The sequence below is a fragment of the Sinocyclocheilus grahami genome, unplaced genomic scaffold (assembly GCF_001515645.1).
Source record: "Sinocyclocheilus grahami isolate Dianchi unplaced genomic scaffold, SAMN03320097.WGS_v1.1 scaffold554.1, whole genome shotgun sequence".
Lineage (NCBI taxonomy): Eukaryota > Metazoa > Chordata > Actinopteri > Cypriniformes > Cyprinidae > Sinocyclocheilus > Sinocyclocheilus grahami.
Genome location: NW_015505733.1, coordinates 237,410 through 256,128, shown reverse-complemented (window position 1 = coordinate 256,128; position 18,719 = coordinate 237,410). Strand labels below are relative to the sequence as shown.

At 37.4% G+C, this 18,719-nt stretch overlaps 1 protein-coding gene across 2 annotated transcripts in view; it reads right to left on the bottom strand.

Annotated features, from left to right (window-relative positions):
- LOC107556066 (dnaJ homolog subfamily B member 6-like) overlaps positions 1-18,719 on the bottom strand; it is a 36,821-nt gene that overhangs the window by 5,656 nt on the left and 12,446 nt on the right. Inside the window, exons 8-9 of one of the 2 annotated variants that reach the window (XM_016239057.1) lie at positions 8,190-8,348; positions 7,600-7,708 (exon numbers count right to left, since the gene is read on the bottom strand). In XM_016239057.1, coding sequence (XP_016094543.1) covers positions 7,608-7,708; positions 8,190-8,348 — 260 coding nt within the window. In that variant the 3' untranslated portion in view covers positions 7,600-7,607. Of the gene's footprint in view, positions 1-6,089; positions 7,709-8,189; positions 8,349-18,719 lie in introns of those variants that run through there. The other variant, XM_016239056.1, reaches the window with a different exon arrangement.

Here is an 18,719-nt window from a genome sequence, read left to right as displayed (position 1 = left end):
TGTGTGTGTGTGTGTGTGTATGTGTGTGTTAGACCAGTTTATGTGTTTATGTAGTATGTTAGACTAGTTTAAGTGTTTATGTAGTTAATAAAACCTTACTTGTATCACACTTGACGTGGTTCATTGTTTGCTCATAACTGGAGTCACTTAATCATGCAGATTTATGCTACAAGCTTTTGTAGAATTGTACAGTAAGAAAGTTATTTCCTTTAACCAGGAAATTAACGTTCTTAGAATTGACAAGACAGTTGACCCTGAGAGGTCAGCTAAATATCTACAGCGGATCTAAAATATTCATAATTAATTATAACTAGTTATGGTTAATTATTCATATTTCCCATGAGCTGAGTCGCTACATCAGTACCACTTTAGAGTGGGCGGGATTATTCACATGTCGTTATAGTTGCGCCGCCTCTACTACCACACTCCTAAAAAAAACGTTTTCATTCCGCGTCGCCCCATCAAGCTCTCGCTGGATCCGCTCCTCTGCTATCAACGAGAGGAACGACTGTTCTTCTGCAACAGACAACAAAACTTTTTGGTTGTTAAAAAAAGGTGCGCTCATTCAAAACAGTTGCGTTTGATCCTTCGCTGGCTGTGCTGATTTAAATCTAGCGGTTCTTTTGTGTTTGTGTCGCAAGGTAGTGACGATTATCTCCGGCCAATCAGTGATCAGCAGAGTTTACACGTCACGTTTTGGTAACGGTACGGTTCACTTGGAACCCCAACCGAGGTGGTACTAAAAAAAGTACCAGGTACTATACCCAAGTGGAAAACCCCCAAAAAGTGAACCGTACCGTGCCGTACCATGCATTGGAAAAGCGCCATTAGTTTACTCCCAAAAAGTCAGGTAGTGACAGCACAGTTTGTAGGCTGTGAGAAGTCAAAACATTGCCATTGTTATCATGTCATCCAACAGTCATCATGAGTGACTCGTGTTCTGTACATACACGGCCGATAATTGACTCAATGCAAGAGCGCATCTGCATTTACTCTTAGTGGCCACTACAGTCTTGAGGAAGTGTGACACAAGAGGACAAAGCTAAATTTATGCAGTCCACCTTTATGCTAAAGGTATTTAAAGCTTCTGGAACTCATTGTTTTAATATAACTTACTGAACTGTTATGTTTACTATAATATATATATATATAATACAATTATAATACAATTAGTTGTTATCTGCTCTTAGTAGAAATATGGCAACAAAAAAAAGTTTGCAGTTTGCCCTTGCATGTACATCTGATTCTTTTATCAGTGCTCTATTTGAAAAAAGTAAAATAGCAGACATCAGAGCTGGCGTTCTGGTGACAAACTTTTGTTTGTCTAAACCAATTTTAAGGAAATCTATGACATACTGTATGTTTTAGAACCAATCATTTAATTTGTATTCAATGAAGGGAAGAACTGCAGTCAGGTCATCAGACAGATCTTTATAACCACTCCTTCTAATGCTGTAACACACAACAGAGCTCCACAATCCTGCACAATGAGTTAAATGTTTAAAGTTATTTTTATCTTTTTAGATAACGTTTTATCTTTAAATATTTCATTCTCCCTGAAGCATACAGTATATTATTGAGAAATGAGTTTGAGAGCTCTGAGTTGAGTCACAGATCAGACTTCCCAAAGCAGTGTGGCACTCTAGCTGTTACTTCACATTGTGAATTTAGCTGTGGATACATAAAACAGCAAGCTAATTACTGTGCTAAGCCCATTCATAAATCATGTCTGCTCATATTGAACTAATGCCACTTGAGATGCTGTGTCAACGTTTTCTTTTGCACAAGTGTGATAACTACTGGACATGCAAAAGCAAATTAATGCATTGCTTGCTATTAAGGGTCAGTAAATAAAAGCATAATTGAAGGCGCAAGCACAGATTTTTTTAGGGCCTTTATTTCATGAGTTGGCTTAATGACGTTGAACATTATAATGTGGTATTTTGGGTACAATCTTAATACTGGTAATAGGGGAAATGACGATACAAACCACCCAAGTTCACCCAAAAATAAAAATTCTAACATTGTTCACCCTCAAGTTGTTCCAAATCTGTATGAGTTTCTTTCTGCTGTTGAACACAAAAGAAAACAGGCCGGCCTCCATTGACTGCCATTGTATGGAAAAAATGGATGTCAGTGGCTACCAGCAACTCTTTGGTTACCAACATTCTTCAAAATATCTTCTTTTGTGTTCAACAGCAGAAACAAAATCTCATACAGGTTTGGAACAACTTGAGGGTGAGTAAATGATGACAGAATTTTTATTTTTGTCTGAACTATCCCTTTAGTCTTAGGTAAAAGCAAAATGTGTGCATCCAGTGAATCTATAAGAATGGATATTTGTGGCAGGTACAATGAAGTATCCAGACCCTGGTAGTACAGACCACTGTAGGCCAGACCTGTTACAGTATGACTGAGCTAATCAGAGACAGATAGAGAAGGTAATAAAAGCAGTTTCACATGGAAATCATCATGTGAAGTCTCTATGCTAAAGAGATCTCTGAAGCTGATTGAAACCAATTGGGGCTAATGTAGAAGCATATTGTCCTCAGGCAGAGACCAAAGAAAGGTGGGGAGAAAAGAGGCATAAGGGAAAAAAAGAGAAAAGCCTCAGGAGGACAGGAGGAGATGGAGGGAAAGCGGAGTAAGAGGGAAAGATCTCACAGGGGAGCTGTGTGTTAGAGCATTGTTTACCTGAGATGGGTCGATGTGTGGGTGGTGAGGGGGCAGACAACTCTCTGAAATCTGTCTTTCCTTCATTCTCCATCTCACAAAGACAATGTTTGTTTGTTTTTAACATTGCAAGCCTACGGCAGTGATTGCTATCCGCTGACCAAGACGGTCTTAGTCATCACACAGTATAAAACAGGACATAATTCTAAATCATTTTTCACATTGTGCCAAATGCCTGTGGGTATACTTTAAGTGGAGCAGAATATTTCTCTATAGTGTACAGAAAACATTTGTGAAAACTTTTATTCACATTTTAATTACCTGCAGTACTATATGGTCTTAATTGCTGCAACTGACCAACCACAGTCATGCTGTGGTAAGAGAGTCGTGATAAAGCAGTAAGTCATGTGAGGCAGTGTTTAATGAAACTGTTGGTTAATATTCTTCCTCACAGAAGCTGTTCACCTGTTCAGCTATAAAACATGAAACAATTATTTGAGAGATCTCGGGAAACCACAGGAGTGTCTCACATTAAGTATTGTCAGTGATCATGAATTCACAAAATAAACACTACATGAAAAATTAGGTAAATCATTAACCCTAGCCCTATAACCCTAACCTTAAACAAATAAAGGAATCATGTCAGTACTATTTCACCAATTGTTGTAAAATACTGAACACCGAATACTACAAGTAACACTTGAATAAATATTAGCAAAATGATGCTAGGTGAACAAGCTTACAGTTCCAGTTCCTGATTCTGAATTGAATCTGATTTGAGGAAGCAAGCAGGATGCAAAGTTGCAATTTGAATTTAAAATGATTTGATTCGAATACATTTTAACTAGAAAAACAAGTTTGTCAAGACAAAATTTGAATGTGGGCTTGGCAATGCTTTGTTTAAAACTTTAGATAGATCTATCTCAAGTCAAGTCCTAACATTATTGCAGCCCTCTTATTCTTTTTATTGCCTAAATCCATCTTAAAGGTCCCATATTGTCTAAACTGAAATTTCCTGGCTTTTTTCATGATTACTGAGGTAGGTGCTATGTAACTACGATACAAGTTTCAAAACAGTCAGTCCACAGTAAAATTCACACAGCCTGCTTAAAGTAGCTGTGATTTTTCACTAACCGTTGTGACTTCCGTAAAAAGTTGAGGTCAGAACTACACAGTCACCGCCTTCAGTCACCACCCCGAGCACCGCCCACCGTCCCACTCTCCTTTTGCCAAACCCCCAGACAACATTGCGTCCATGCCATTGCTGAGCAACAACAACAACACGGACACATGTCGAAAAGGTTCACTTTAACCACGAAACCAGATCGGCTGACCTGTAACTTTACTCTCTCACTCAAAGGATGGACGATCTGGCAGGATTGTTACTATGAGGTGGATCACATCTAACGTGTATAGTAAAGACAAACTCACCATGTCTATCTAATCATGATGAAGATGTATATACATTTCACTTTCAGTGGGGAATGGTTTTTACAGCTACATTATTGTTCCAGCCACAATTAATCACAACAATGTATATACAATTACAAATGATTATATATAAATCGTCAGTTTGTTGTTTTACACACATGCACACAGACATTATTTCATACACGACATAGTCGTGAGATGCAAGAAACATAGACATATGGCAAGAAATCTGTAGACGCGCCCATAACAACAAAAGACAATACTTTATTTAACCTTTTCTGATAAGAAGTGTGCGCTACAAATGCGAGCATTTTTGACGATCATTTCTGTCCAGTCTGCTCGTTTTATCGCGTTTAACCACAGCTGTCGTCGGTTTTTTGTCTGGCAGTGGCAGCAGATATGCGATCAAATTTCTAATTTGAGGCTATTACGTCGATTCTGTCACCCAACATCACAACAAGATGATGTTTTAAGCTCCTTATGTAGCCGAATCTGCGCTGGTTTGAATGGGCCACCTCCAGTTTTCCCTTTGTTTTGCTGCCTCCAGTTAGCGCTGTGACATCGCTGACCCTAGTTACCTGTGGTTGGCCTGGCCGTGCGTCACTCAGAAAACAACAGGCCAATCAGAAGAGAGGCTCATGAATATTAATTAGACAGACCAAAATCAACCTGTTCTCAGAAGAGCTCCTGAGAAAGGAGGTTTAAAAAAATATTGAGATGGTTTTTGGTACTTATACCGCAAATATATATTCTTAAGGACATCAAAACCTAAAAGAAAACTCCAGAAAGGTGTAAAATATGGGACCTTTAAATCCAGAAGTCTGGATAATATTTTAGGTCAAATTAATACAGGATTACAGATCATTCTAAAAGATGAGTGAGTGACGTGAGTGACGTGACATGTGGCCAAGTATGGTGACCCATACTAGGAATTAGTGCTCTGCATTTAACCCATCCAAAGTGCACACACACAGCAGTGAACACACACACAGTGGGCAGCCATTTATGCTGCGGCGCCCGGGGAGCAGTTGGGGGTTCGGTGCCTTGCTCAAGGGCACCTCAGTCGTGGTATTGAAGGTGGAAGAGAGCACTGTACATACACTCCCCCCACCTACAATCCCTGCTGGTACAAGACTCGAACCCACAACCTTTTGGGTTATGAGTCCGACTCTCTAACCATTAGGCCACGACTTCCCTGATAGATAACACCACTTTAGTGTTTCCTTCTTTGCTGTACTGACAAACATCTCCACCTAATGTTACTTCACAGACCTCCATTTACTACAGATATGCTAATTGTGATTATATGAAAGCAGTATGAAACTATTAAGGTCAGTTGTAGCTGTATAAGTGTTTCTGAGCTCTTTGGATAAACTCTTTGCAATGTTATATTTGATAGTTTCACCTCTGAGGAATGATTTTGATTTGCCACTGTTGGTTTGACAAATCTTAGAAATTAAAAATCAGAGATCATGCTAATAATAACTGAACCAAGTGTATGCATCAAGATAGCAAGAATTTGGAGTATTACTGTAAAATATGGCAACACCTTCTTCAAAGATCCATACATGCCACATTTATAAACAGTGCATTTAATTTTGGGAGGACAGCACTGACATTTTCTTTTCTCAATCAGCAAGAACCTCCTGATTTTGAAGCGTTCCTTCCCATCAGGATCTACAGTATGTTAATCTGAGTTAAGACAGGTTGCAAATTGAAAGCAATGGAGAGAAGGTGAGCCACCGATATGACTGCCGCTGTGCTGTATCTAATTAAGCCCTGAGAGACTTCAGTCAACCAAACAAGACCCAAATTACTCTACAGGTCATGCGCACATACCTTGCCATGAATAACACTGTACTCCACAAGCAGCATTGGTACATTGGCAATTATATGTAATACACAAAAAAATGTTTTTTTGTTGTTTGTTTTTTTACAAATTATTGATAATACATTCACAGAACATACCAGAATGTGCGACTTTCAGGCTTTATTGGTGTGTTTTAAAAAAAAAAGGAAGAAATAACTATACATACACGCTTCAGAAATAAGCTTTTTTTGGCCAATATTACAAAGAAAAACCTTCACAACTGTAAGTAAACAACAAGCCATTGTCTAGTATGGTTAAAATGTTTTGTGTTGAGTGTTTTTCCCCCAAAACACAATTTATTAGTTGTTGCTGTAGAGCATGAACAGCCGTTCATGGCTTTGAAAATAACAGTACTTGACTAAAACTGCCTCAGTTCACACCACTACCAATTAACAGCTTAAATTTTGTATCAACAAATAATACATAAAGCATCAGCAAAATTTGGCTATAACACATCAGAGTAGAAACTTTTTAATGTGTATTACTAAAAATGTGTCGTTGTGGGGCTTCATTTTTATTTCCCTTTTTAATCTTTCCACAGATTTGAGTCTCTGTTTCATATCGAAAAACAAAACGAAACATACATGCAGTAGACGGGGTAAAATTAAAGCCATGCTCCCAGTTCTGAAAGGACATACCACATCTGGAGTTTTCTCTGAAATATTGATACAGTGCTTAAGACTGGATCAAAAGGCAGACTGGTGAAAATGTGTTCTCTCACATTGGTGAATGAATAATTAAAAAGTCTTTTCCCCCTCTTTTTCTCCCTTGTCCTTCTCTCTTTCCTATCTCAGTGCAGCAGTCCGACCTGTTCTATATTCCCCCATCAAGCTATCTTTTATTTGTCCCTTCCATATTTATGCTTTCAAGTATTTTACATGTCATTCCTGAGTTTGTGCTCCATCATTTAATACAAAATGTATAAAGCGCCAAATGTATGGCAAACACACAAACTTTAAAGTGCCCCACTTTTATGTTTATAATGAATTATTTTCTTCATCAAAAATATATCAAAGTGTTGAAAACAGACATGTTAGTAACCTGAACATCATTTTAAAGAATAATGAAGAGATCTATTAGTGTTTTAAAACATGAATAAATGTATTTCAGTTGGGTTTAATTATCCATGAGTGATGTGTTTAGGCTCTCTCTCTCTCGGATTGCCTGTTTTCAATTCCACAGCAATGCAGGGGAATGTCCCACAATATGCTTAAAAACCATGAATAAAGTAAGTACAACAGTGAGTGTGATTGCTTTTTACACATTAAATCGGGATAATGAAAGATCATTTGCATTACATGCATGGTGATGGATCACCAGATGATTAAATCATATGGTTGGTTAAATGCAATTTGTTTTGAACTTTATCCAAGAAAAAAAAATAGAATGGAGAAAATAGTTACAATGAGCTGATGTGACTGCGACTGGGTCATACTGACTTTGACAACGCTAGATGAATGCAACATGTCAAAGCAGAACATTGAGAAATAAGCTTTCTATGTATGCTATTTAAAAATAATAATTTGAGCATGTTTGACAGTATTTAATAGGCATGTCTTTATATATCCCCTCAGTTTCTAGAAAATGAACAGTATAGACAACACAAATATATGTATATATATTGTAAAAATTGTTAAAACCACACCCCAATCCGAGGAGCCATTCTTGGCATCCGCTTCTTTTTGGTGTCTGATTCCTTCAACAATAGTTTCTTTCTCCTGGCGTCATAAATCCCTACAAAAAATGAAAGTGATTTGCTATGAGAAAATCTGATGAGTTTTGACTTTCATTAATACCATAAAACAACAGAAAATAACCAAAACAACTTGACTAATATTTGAAAACATCCTTCTAATTGTTATAGACATTAACTGTGGTTCACAGAAGAGAAGAATTCGATCACTTTAAATCATCAACTCCACTGGAATGTCTTTGTTGGAGCCCATTTGGTATTTCCAGATACTGTTGAGTGCTTGAAGCAGTCAAAAGCAAGTTGTTTTAGCTATAAAAGTTGCCTGCTGAAATACATTTCATGATCAAGTAGATGCCATCTCCACCACGCTGACAAATCATATCTTTTCATTTCTGACTCGCTCATGCAACCTTGAAAAATACAAAACTGAACATCTTTATGAATCAACACTGCATGAAACGGCTCTGCTCCTCTGATCCTGGCCTTTATCCTACAGGCACAGCATCCAGCTGGGACACAAACCTCTGGCAAGTCCCAGATTCTGCAGGCCTCTGTCCTCCTCCTCCTCCTCCTTCACTGAAGGGTTCTGGGCCACATTTCGGAGGTAACTGTTGTGTGGGCCAGTGCCAGTGAGGGTATTCTGTCTGCGGCTTTCCTCCAATGCATTGTCATCAGAAATACCTGTGAGCAAGACCAGACACAGATCAGATGAATTTGCATGAAATGTTATTATAATTTCACTTTTGCAGATTTGTGCATGTGCTTCGAATGCACACTCTAATATAATTCAGTCTTTAGAGTATTTATTTATTTTTACCTTTTCATCTTTAGAATACTGGTGAGTATTTTTATTTTTTGGAGTATGACAATGTGACGATTGGGGTGGGTAAATGATAATGAGTAAATGATAATGAGCGACACCTGCACCACTCACCGTTCTCGAGTCCCCCGCCCCACTCGTCACAGACAACATTTCTCTTCATGTACAATTAAAGTTACTACTCTGACACTCAGTCCCTGTCCACACGAGCGCGGTTATTTTTAAAACCGCAGCTTTTTCTCTTGGCAACACTTTGCCAGGGTGAAGATTTTCAAAAACTCCGGTTGCAGTGTTATCACCTGCGTTCCATTCGGAAGGGCCCATCCCTATGCCCTAATCCCTTCAAAGGGTTTACTCTCCAGAGTGAGAGTTTTGAAGGGTTGAAGGGTGTAGGGGACCAAACAACTATTTCTTGAAGTGCCCTTCTGCGTCGTCATCACGTACCCACACGGAGGTGCCGTCATCATGCAAAGAATCTGCACAAAGGATCATGGGAGCCCGAAGTGTCCATCAGGGCCCTTTGAAGTGGCCAGTTTTGAGAACTTCGGTTTGAAACGACCCTTCAATATGGCGGCCCTTATTGTTTTCACTCTGAAGTGCCCTTTTTGTTTTGTTTTTTAGTTTTTGGCTTGTGACGTCGGAGCCTGCGCTGTTATCTCCGCCTACTGGAAACTTTTTCAGGCTTCTGATTGGCAAACATGGCTTTACGGTTGAGATTATATCGCCACCTGTTGGTTTGGCATGCTCTTGCCAGTGCTTCATAGCATGCGTTTGCATTTTCATGTGGACGGAGATTTTTTTAAAAACAGAAGGAAAAACTCTGTTTATAAAAATACCCATGTACGTGTGGACATGGCCTCAGTCTCTTTGCACTCTCCTTGTTTTATACATATTTCGTTTTTTTAACCATGGTTTTCCATTCAGTTTGGTTCTGTCAGATGGTTTCTCATTTTTTATTTTTTTTTCAATTTAATTTGCGATTTCTTTTCAAACAAATTATCAACAACAACAAAAACCTCCTGTACACTTCTATACACTGGAGAAAAACATGGATTATCATAGGTTTACTTTCGAATTTATTTTGAGAGAAGTATTATTTTTCCCATTTTTACCCAAAATAGGATGAATTGGCCATTATTCAGACAGTAACACATGGAAGCAGGAGGCGCACAGAAATTCCACATACAGTATCCATCACAGTTGTAATAGAACTGATGACTTTACAGGAAATCCCTAATATGGACAAAGGCATCCAGCTATCTCTGTAACTGAATAAAAAGATAGAAACATTTTGAATGATGAAACATGAAGACAATAAACACTCAACTGTGATATAGTTTATCTTTGTTCTTCAAGCCATCTCGGGTGTTTTCATAATATTCATAAAATATAAGTATATTTACTATCCATTGCTAATCAACAGCCTTTTTTATAGTAGCTATAGAATATATTTTCTACCTCATTCTGTGATAAGAAGCCACATCATAACAAAAGGGAGTTATTTCAAACATTCGACTGATGTTGTGAAGTAAAAACATGTTATAATGTTCTCGTTTGTTGGACAACAGGTTTCTAAACACTTCTTATTACAAGTCATTACAGCAGAAGATATTTGGCTGTGCTGCTTTTTTAAAGGCACGTTATAAGCAGGGAGACGTTTCCTCATCTCAGCACGCACAGAAAATATTTAAACACAAAACCGAAAAACACAATTCAGAGTTACACAATTAGTAGTACAAACAAACCCAAACAGAAGGAAGCTTGATGTTGTGTTTGCTGGAACGCAGTGTTTATGTAAGCACAGGCTCTACCATGATCTTTGGGCAATTATTTATTTATTTCAAATCTGACATCATCCAGTTTGCTTCAGGGCATTAATTCTTTCTCATATTTTTCTGCATTGCTTTTGAGAAAGAGTAAACACAAATAGAAAAACATAATTTTTGTATGACATCAGTGTACCAACACACAAACTCTGCAAAGTCTACTCCATTTTAATAATCTGTGATGATCATATTCAATGCACAATCAATCATTTAGTCAACCTTCATGAATTATGTTAATTTAATCACTGCAACTTATTGTACCACATAAAACAGACAAATGATATGGAACATTAGCAGTCTATAATAAATAAATTGAGTTTAAATGTTTCATTCATGTCAAATATTTGTCAGTGCTCACCTAGAACCATAAAACAAACATGATCAGGTTGGTTATTATTTAATTCCTGAAATGTCCCAAAAGCATACACATCAGGAATATTGCTTGTTTTAGAAAGACACAATCAGTATAATCTATATAATAGTGCTTTAACGTTCCTTTCTAAGTTCCTTCCTCCTGAAAGCTTGTTTAATGTCAGACTACCTCCATTCAGGATACTGAATTGATTGCATTTATGTATTCTGCTTGAACAGCTTCTGCTTCTAGTCAAAAGTTATGAGATTTAAACTAAAAGTCTGTCATTTCAGCTGACCTCCTTGCCTTGCCACTTCAATGCTTAATTCCCCAAATTACGTTATTGAACAATTTTTTTCAAAAGTTGTTTCCGGTTGTTTGGTATAATACAGTATTAAGTTTGTTTCATATTGGATTTACCCTGAATTAATTCCTTTTGATTTTACAAAGATTTGGACAGTAGTTTTCCATTTCTGTTCAAAGTTACCAAAATGTGTTCATCATTTCCCTGATAATACTCCTGTGCATTGTGTTTCTATTATTATTATTACTTTTCACAAAATCCTCCTTTTCAGTTTGTTCTCATTTAGTCTCGCAGAAGGAGAACTTTTGACTATCATTATAAAGTCTGGCAGGGCTGTGCAGTGTGCACAGAAATTTTGAGGGGCAGTGGCCGAAATCACTGGGGGTGGGGCAGTTATTGCTCAGCCGTATATGCATGTATGTATGTATGTGTGTGTGTGTGTATATATATATATATATATATGTTTTCAAAGTTAATTACTTACTTGTATTTGTTTTTTTGGATATATATAGTATTTAGACTATTAAAGACTGCTTTTTGTAAAAGTTGACATTTAAATGTTGATTTGAAGTGTCAGTTTTTGCATTATTATTACGGTCAAATCTGAACATGCATTTTGTTACTCATACTAGCTACATATAATAGCTTGATCAGTCACACGAAAGTAATCAGAATAAATATTGACTCAGGGTGATACTCCAAAATATATTACTGAGTGTTTACGTACCATTTGAGCAGAGATGTGGTCTGAGGTCGAGTCGTTTGAAAAACTCCACATCGCTGTCAGAGATTGACAGATTCAGATTCCAGTAGCTTTTTTTAGCATGGCAAAAGGCTTTACACTGCCAAAGCAATGATAGTGCTCTGATCCAGAGCTGTTGAGCATTATCAAATTTACAGGCAGCAATGGGCAGCGAATCAGGCAGTGATTGACAACGCTCTGATCCAATGGCATTAGGCATTGTCAGATCAACAGTACTCCAGCCCAATGGTGTTGGGAGGGCACCGGGGGGGCCAATCACGTTCAGTGGGGGGTGGGTGTGCTGGGGGGTTCAAGAGGGGCACTTCAGCCAATAAAGGGCAGAGGGGAAGTGGCTCTAGCCACCGGGCCACCCCTCTGTGCATGGCCCTGAAGTCTGGTCACATTTGAAGTTTATTCTGGTCAGGATTCATCGGGTAGACAGACAGTCTGGCTGATAAATGAAGTGATCATTCACCATTTGTTTTGCTTTTATCTACCACTTACAAGCAGTTAGAACTGACATAGATGATACAATAATAACAGCGCTATTATTATTTACAAAAACACACATGTAAATAAGCTGAAAATGTATTGTTGTAATAAAATTGTGATAAAAATTTAAATTCTAAAAACTAATAGGTACTGATTATTTCATAGATAAAAAATAAAGCAGAATCAGAGATTTCTATGTATATATCAGGTTTACTTTCAATTAACTGTTTACTTTCAAACTCTGATCTCCTTTAAAGACTTGAATCAATGAACCTCAAATACTTCTGCAAATCCAGTGATTAACTGTTGGTGTTGCAGCTCAGATATCAGTTCAACCAGGAATTAAGTTCTGACAGTATTTTATCTGCTTTTTGTTCCAACTTAATGAACATTGCCATTTAGCAAGGTGACATTTTCATTCAGTATTAAGAATCAGAACGGGTAAAGCTACCATTGTGACCTCTCAGTTACTTTGGGTTATATTCACCAGATATTATATTCACCAGATATTATATTCACTATTGTAAGTGTTGTCCCCAATGATACTAACAGTTTTAAACATTTATTTATAACACATTTAACCTGCCATTTACAGACACTTGTGCATCACCCCACAAACACACAAATGTGTATGAGAAAACTGTAAAAGAAAAAAAGTTTCAATAGCTCCTAAAGCACTCCTTGCCTGACACCCACCACCCCCTTTTCCCCATAATTGTGATGCATTCATTCATATTTCATGTGGAACGCATTTATTGTGATTAGTCATGTAAATAGATTGAGATTTCTTTATTCTTTTTGCATGTTAATTTACATTTATATTGAATTAGCGTACGGAATAGGGGCTCGGAAGAGAGAAAAGAGAGGCTGATTATGCTTGCAGATTATGGGCACATCTCGTGGCTATTGTGTTGTGTAATTAAAGGGGAGAGAGGAGAAGAAAAGGGACAGATGCTGCTTCTCAAACTACCGGACCTTTTTTCATCTCCGGAAAAGGCCTGCGTTTGCTGCAACATCCTCCTCCACCTACCAACAACCCCCCAAAGAAAAGATGAAAAATAGAATACATTTAGAAGACAAGCCACAAGCCTTTACCATTTCTCTTGTTGTCTGGCGGATCCTCTTATTTGAGCTTGGAGAAAGGAATCACCGTGACCCGAACACGACAGCAGCTGCAGGTGACACTGGGAAATGTCACTGTTTGTACTATGGATCCTCTAAAAGCTTTTAACATCAACAAGTTAATTGCTTTAAGTGATAACATACTCAGAACAATATATGCCCCCCCAATCAAAATGTATTTATGTTAACTATACTATACGTTTTTTTTAGCAAGATACACATACACAACATATAGAGTGCCCTAAAAATCGTAATTACGACTGGGAACATCTGAGATTATTTTGATAATCTTGTATGATTACCATTCAATGTGGTAGAAAAGAAGACGGTTACAGTAAGCCAGTTGGTTGCTAAATATTAATTATTCTAAATATAGTTAACCTACCTTGTTAGTTGTTGCCGTTTCAGTCACACAGCCTACAATTATGTGTATCTGTAAATGTCTGTAATACAATGTTTTAGGCTACACAGAGAAAAGTTCATGTGTTGGATAATATATACATCATAGACAAGATGGCTAGTTTCTTATTGTCAAAAAACTTCACACATTCCTAAATATGACAGGAACTTCCAACAAGCATGTGAGCAAAGAACCTCCTAGACTTTCTAGTATAGCCAACTAATCAAAACCAACTTTTTTCATCCCTGGCATAAAAAAGAAAGAAACAGATAAAGGATCAGTAGAAGAGGAAATGGCAAAAGAGAATGACACATAAAATGAAAGATGAAGGAAGTGATAGGCCTATAGATAAGAGAACATGACAGTGAAAAAAAGGATAGAAGAGGCCCAATCGTTGGCACAAAGCATAACGAGCCTGGTCACAGAAGCCTGCGCGTATGATTGGACGTCACATGTGATTACCGCGAGGTAGCCGCCGGCGACCCCGTAAATTCATAGTCTAGCCTATTACCGAAGGCGCACTACAAACACGCATTCAGACGTTTTTCCGAAATGCATCCGAGGAAATCATGGCGATGTGTGCCTGAACCTCAGGCTCTGTCCACACGAAAGCGGGTATTTTTAAAACCACAGCTTTTTCTACACAGTTAGGCCCTTCGTCCACACGCAAACACAGCACCAGTTCACTGAAACCGAACATTTTCGAAAACGCTTGCCAGGGTGAAGATTTTTAAAAACTCCGGTTGCAGTGTTGTCGTGTAGACAGCGAAACCGGCATTTTTGGCTTGTGACGTCGGCGCCTGTTCTGTTATCTCCGCCTACTGGAGACGTTTTCAGGCTTCTGATTGGCCAACATGGCTTTACGGTTGAGATTATATCGCCACCTGTTGGTTTGGGCATGCTCTTGACAGTGCTTCATAGCATGCGTTTGCATTTTGAAGTGAACAGAGATTTTTTTTTTAAAGGGAAGGAAAAACTCAGTTTGTAAAAATACCCATGTACGTGTGGACATGGCCTCAGTCAGGGATTATACATGGAAAATATAAAGTGTCCCTCACTAGCTCTCAGCGGAGTAAAACCCTTGGCGTTAAGGTTTCTCTTTCTCGTCGCGCTTTGAATAACAAGCAGGATATTCGTCCATGAAAGGCAGCAGGAGCGATCATATCTTGCTTTTTAAATATGGAGGGGAAATAAATGAAAGAGAGGCTTTCTCAAGCCTGGTATATTCAAGAAGGAGGGGGATTCAAGGTGGTGTTTTTATTGTTTGAATGCATCCTTGCTTTGAGATCAGTATTTTACTCTATTATATGGCGGTTACCCCGGTGATAAGACAGGAAATGTTCTAATACATTATCATTTAATTACTTTCAGTGGCGAAATAAATATTTTGGCTGGAAACAATTACAAACTGTAATAAATTATAACAAATGCAATATTTTAATAGACTACCTATTAAGCATTTTTCCCCAGTTGCAATCGCAGTTTTTCTTTAATTGCATGATACGTTTAATGGTGTGTTTCACAGAACATGTGCTTTGTTCGAGCTGCAAATGCCATAAACTTTCATGTGTTTGAGGTTTGTTATGGTTACCAAAAAGGTGCACTCAGTATTTTTCCTCATTAAAAAGGTTTTATACATTAATTAGTAGTATTTTACATATAGTGAGTAGAATATATAAATATGAGTAGTAGGCCTATTTTTATGTAGGCCTCGCCTATATATAATAAGTTTGTGTATACACACGCAAAGATAAAGACCCCACCTATTTTAAAGTTGTTCTATTTTACAGCAGGTCTCTTTATGGGGACTGCCATGTTTAAGTCACATGACCAGCTGAATACTACTACTTTATCTTGGTATCCTGAAGTTACTGGACGCTGTTGCTTACAGAATTAATAATGGCTGACTGTGAAAAGAGCATGTTTTCAGTGGCTGAAAAAAAATGCTACATCCAGATGTCATGTGAATATTTAAGTGACATGAAAAACAAACAACAACAACAACAAAATGGATGGCCATCACTGAGAAATTAGACAGGATCTCTTCCATCTATTCTGTCTTACCTAGAATCATTCACACAGCCAGGAAAGTGAGCATCCCCATCTTTAAATGAGACCAAAGTCAACAGCAAACATTTATGGGGACTGCCATGTTTAAGTCACATGACCAGCTGAATACTACTACTTTATCTTGGTATCCTGAAGTTACTGGACGCTGTTGCTTACAGAATTAATAATGGCTGACTGTGAAAAGAGCATGTTTTCAGTGGCTGAAAAAAAATGCTACATCCAGATGTCATGTGAATATTTAAGTGACATGAAAAACAAACAACAACAACAACAACAAAATGGATGGCCATCACTGAGAAATTAGACAGGATCTCTTCCATCTATTCTGTCTTACCTAGAATCATTCACACAGCCAGGAAAGTGAGCATCCCCATCTTTAAATGAGACCAAAGTCAACAGCAAACTCTTCCCACTGTTCTGACATTCTGATAGCATCGGAGCAGGCACTAACAGAAACCCAGGGCTGGCCTCATGTTTTCCTCTTCCGTCACTCCTATCTTTACCATCTTTCATAAGCCTTGGGAGGACAGCAGTAAAACACAAGGGAAAACACTCTTCATCAGGTTTAGGATGTTTTCAGCTTCCGGTTTCATCACAGTTGTGGATCATTTTGATTAAATTTGGATCATTCATCAAAGAAAGAGACGAGGGGGAAAAAATGGAGGAAGGAAATGAAAGTCTATTTTTGTCTACATAGACTTGTCTGTCCATAGTCTATATTCGTTGCCTGCTTTCATTATCAGCTACAGTCTTGGTTTGTTTTCTTACTGGGCTGGCTTTGAAAAATCATCATTTCAAAATGTACATATTACATTTGGTGTCACAAACTCTTTGTGATATATTTAAGCAATAAGGTACAAAATAGCCTATTGTAAACATGTTCACAGCTAAAGGGTGTTATGCTTAACATTCAGCATTGAGGACAGGAACTATACATTTTATAATAGTTATGTTATCATGTTCTTAAAAAAATTAAGTCATTTGTGTTACAAAAAGTTTTGTTAATTCATCTTTCTAAACATATTCTACACCAAAAACGTTTTGATATCACTGAAGAAATGGCGCCCTCTAGCGCTGTAATGTTATTAGACACTACCTTTGCGTTTCAGTGGACAATACGCGGTGGAAATTACACCGTTCCAGAAAAGGTTAACAGCCCTTGAAAGGACATTCATCATTAGCAAATGTCAAGTCTATTTTGCTATTACTAAAGGTAAAAGACAAGGCAAGGCTGACTGGAAATGGAAGAGGGTGTTTGTGTAACATTTAGACTACAGGAGGCGCCAGTGGACAACAAATACAACTCTGCACAGCTTTCTACTTCAGACATCTTTAGTCACGATATGAATCTGCTTCCTGTCAGAAAATGCCCTAGCAAAAATAGGCTACCGTCCAAAAGTTTTGGCTAAATCCCCCCAACATCAACATATTAGAATAATTTTTCAAGGATAATGTGACATTGAAGTCTGTATTGCTACTGAAAATTCAGCTTTGCCGTCACAAGAATAAATTAGATTTCAAAACAAATTTGAATAGAAACGCAATAATAAACGATATTACTGTTTTACTGTACTAACCGTAAAAGACTTCTTTTGAACATTTTTAAAAACATGACCTTATCTTTTAATATTTATTAGTTTAGGGAAATTTTTTTTATCTTATTTTCTGATTTTGAATGTAATTCTACAGATCAATTACATCAAAATGCAGAAATTCATATCTGCTCATGTTCAGCACACCTTTGAATTGCCTTAATGAAGGCATAAAAAAAATCACCATACACACACACACTCATACACTAGAGAGGACATGTAAAATTTCCTAACATAATTATATTTCATTATATAAGAGAGGCCCTCACAAGTACGTTTCACTGTAATTACATTTCAGAAGAATCATTAGCTTTATTTAAAATAGTGAGGTTTGTATTACATCTTTTAAGTTAGTTTATAATTACATCCAAGACCAGTGTCAAAGAGTGTCATTCATATATATTATTAATTCATTATGGGTTAGTGCTAGCTTCTGTGTTCACAATCTTGAGGATTATTGAAGCTATGCACATCAATATGAAAAGCACAAGGTTTAGATGAATGAACATCTGCTGAGGTTTTGAGCTCGTCACATCATGGCTGTCCAAGACTGCAGGAGCAAGTGATCTTATATATATATATATATATATTTGCAGTTAATCAAGGTGAAATCTTGTCTTTGTGTCCTGAAATCAGCAATGCAGAACAAACCAAATAAAACCACTGAAGTATGTGCACATGCATGTGTGGATATTTTAGAGGCTAGTGGAAACAATAAGGTGATGTAAAAGCAGATTGAAATGCAATGTTTTACTCATTTTCATTTTTGTAAGTGATGGGATGAGACGCATACATCAGCCAAGCAAAAAGACACCTACACACAAATTAGTGTTAAGTTTGTTTTCTAAAAAAACACTGCAAAGAAACTCTTGAGTGCAACATTCCAAATAGGTGAAAGTGAGATTTATTGAACCTGAAACTTTGTCCATATTTGCTTTTTGTCTTACAAAGAACAAAATGTCCAGCATATAAAGTCACACAATATTTCTTCTTAATAATGGAAAGGTCTCAGGTTATACAACAGTTAGGTGTGAAGCTAAATGATAAACTATTCAATCAACAACTTAATATTATAAACAAATGGTGGCTACTAACATTGGTTAGATCATATTAAATATTTCAAAGTGGAGCGGTTAAGACTTCAACATTTGAACAGTTGAATGGCTCTACAGCAGAATGCAGATACAACCTGTTAAGCTCCAGTTTCGATCAGGCAATGAGCGCTTGTGGAAGAAAGAACAGCCATCAGCTGGCAGAAAATAATTAATTGCTCTTGTTCATACTGAGGTATCCTGTTTTTGGGAGGAATAAATGCCCCCTGCCCACCCCCAA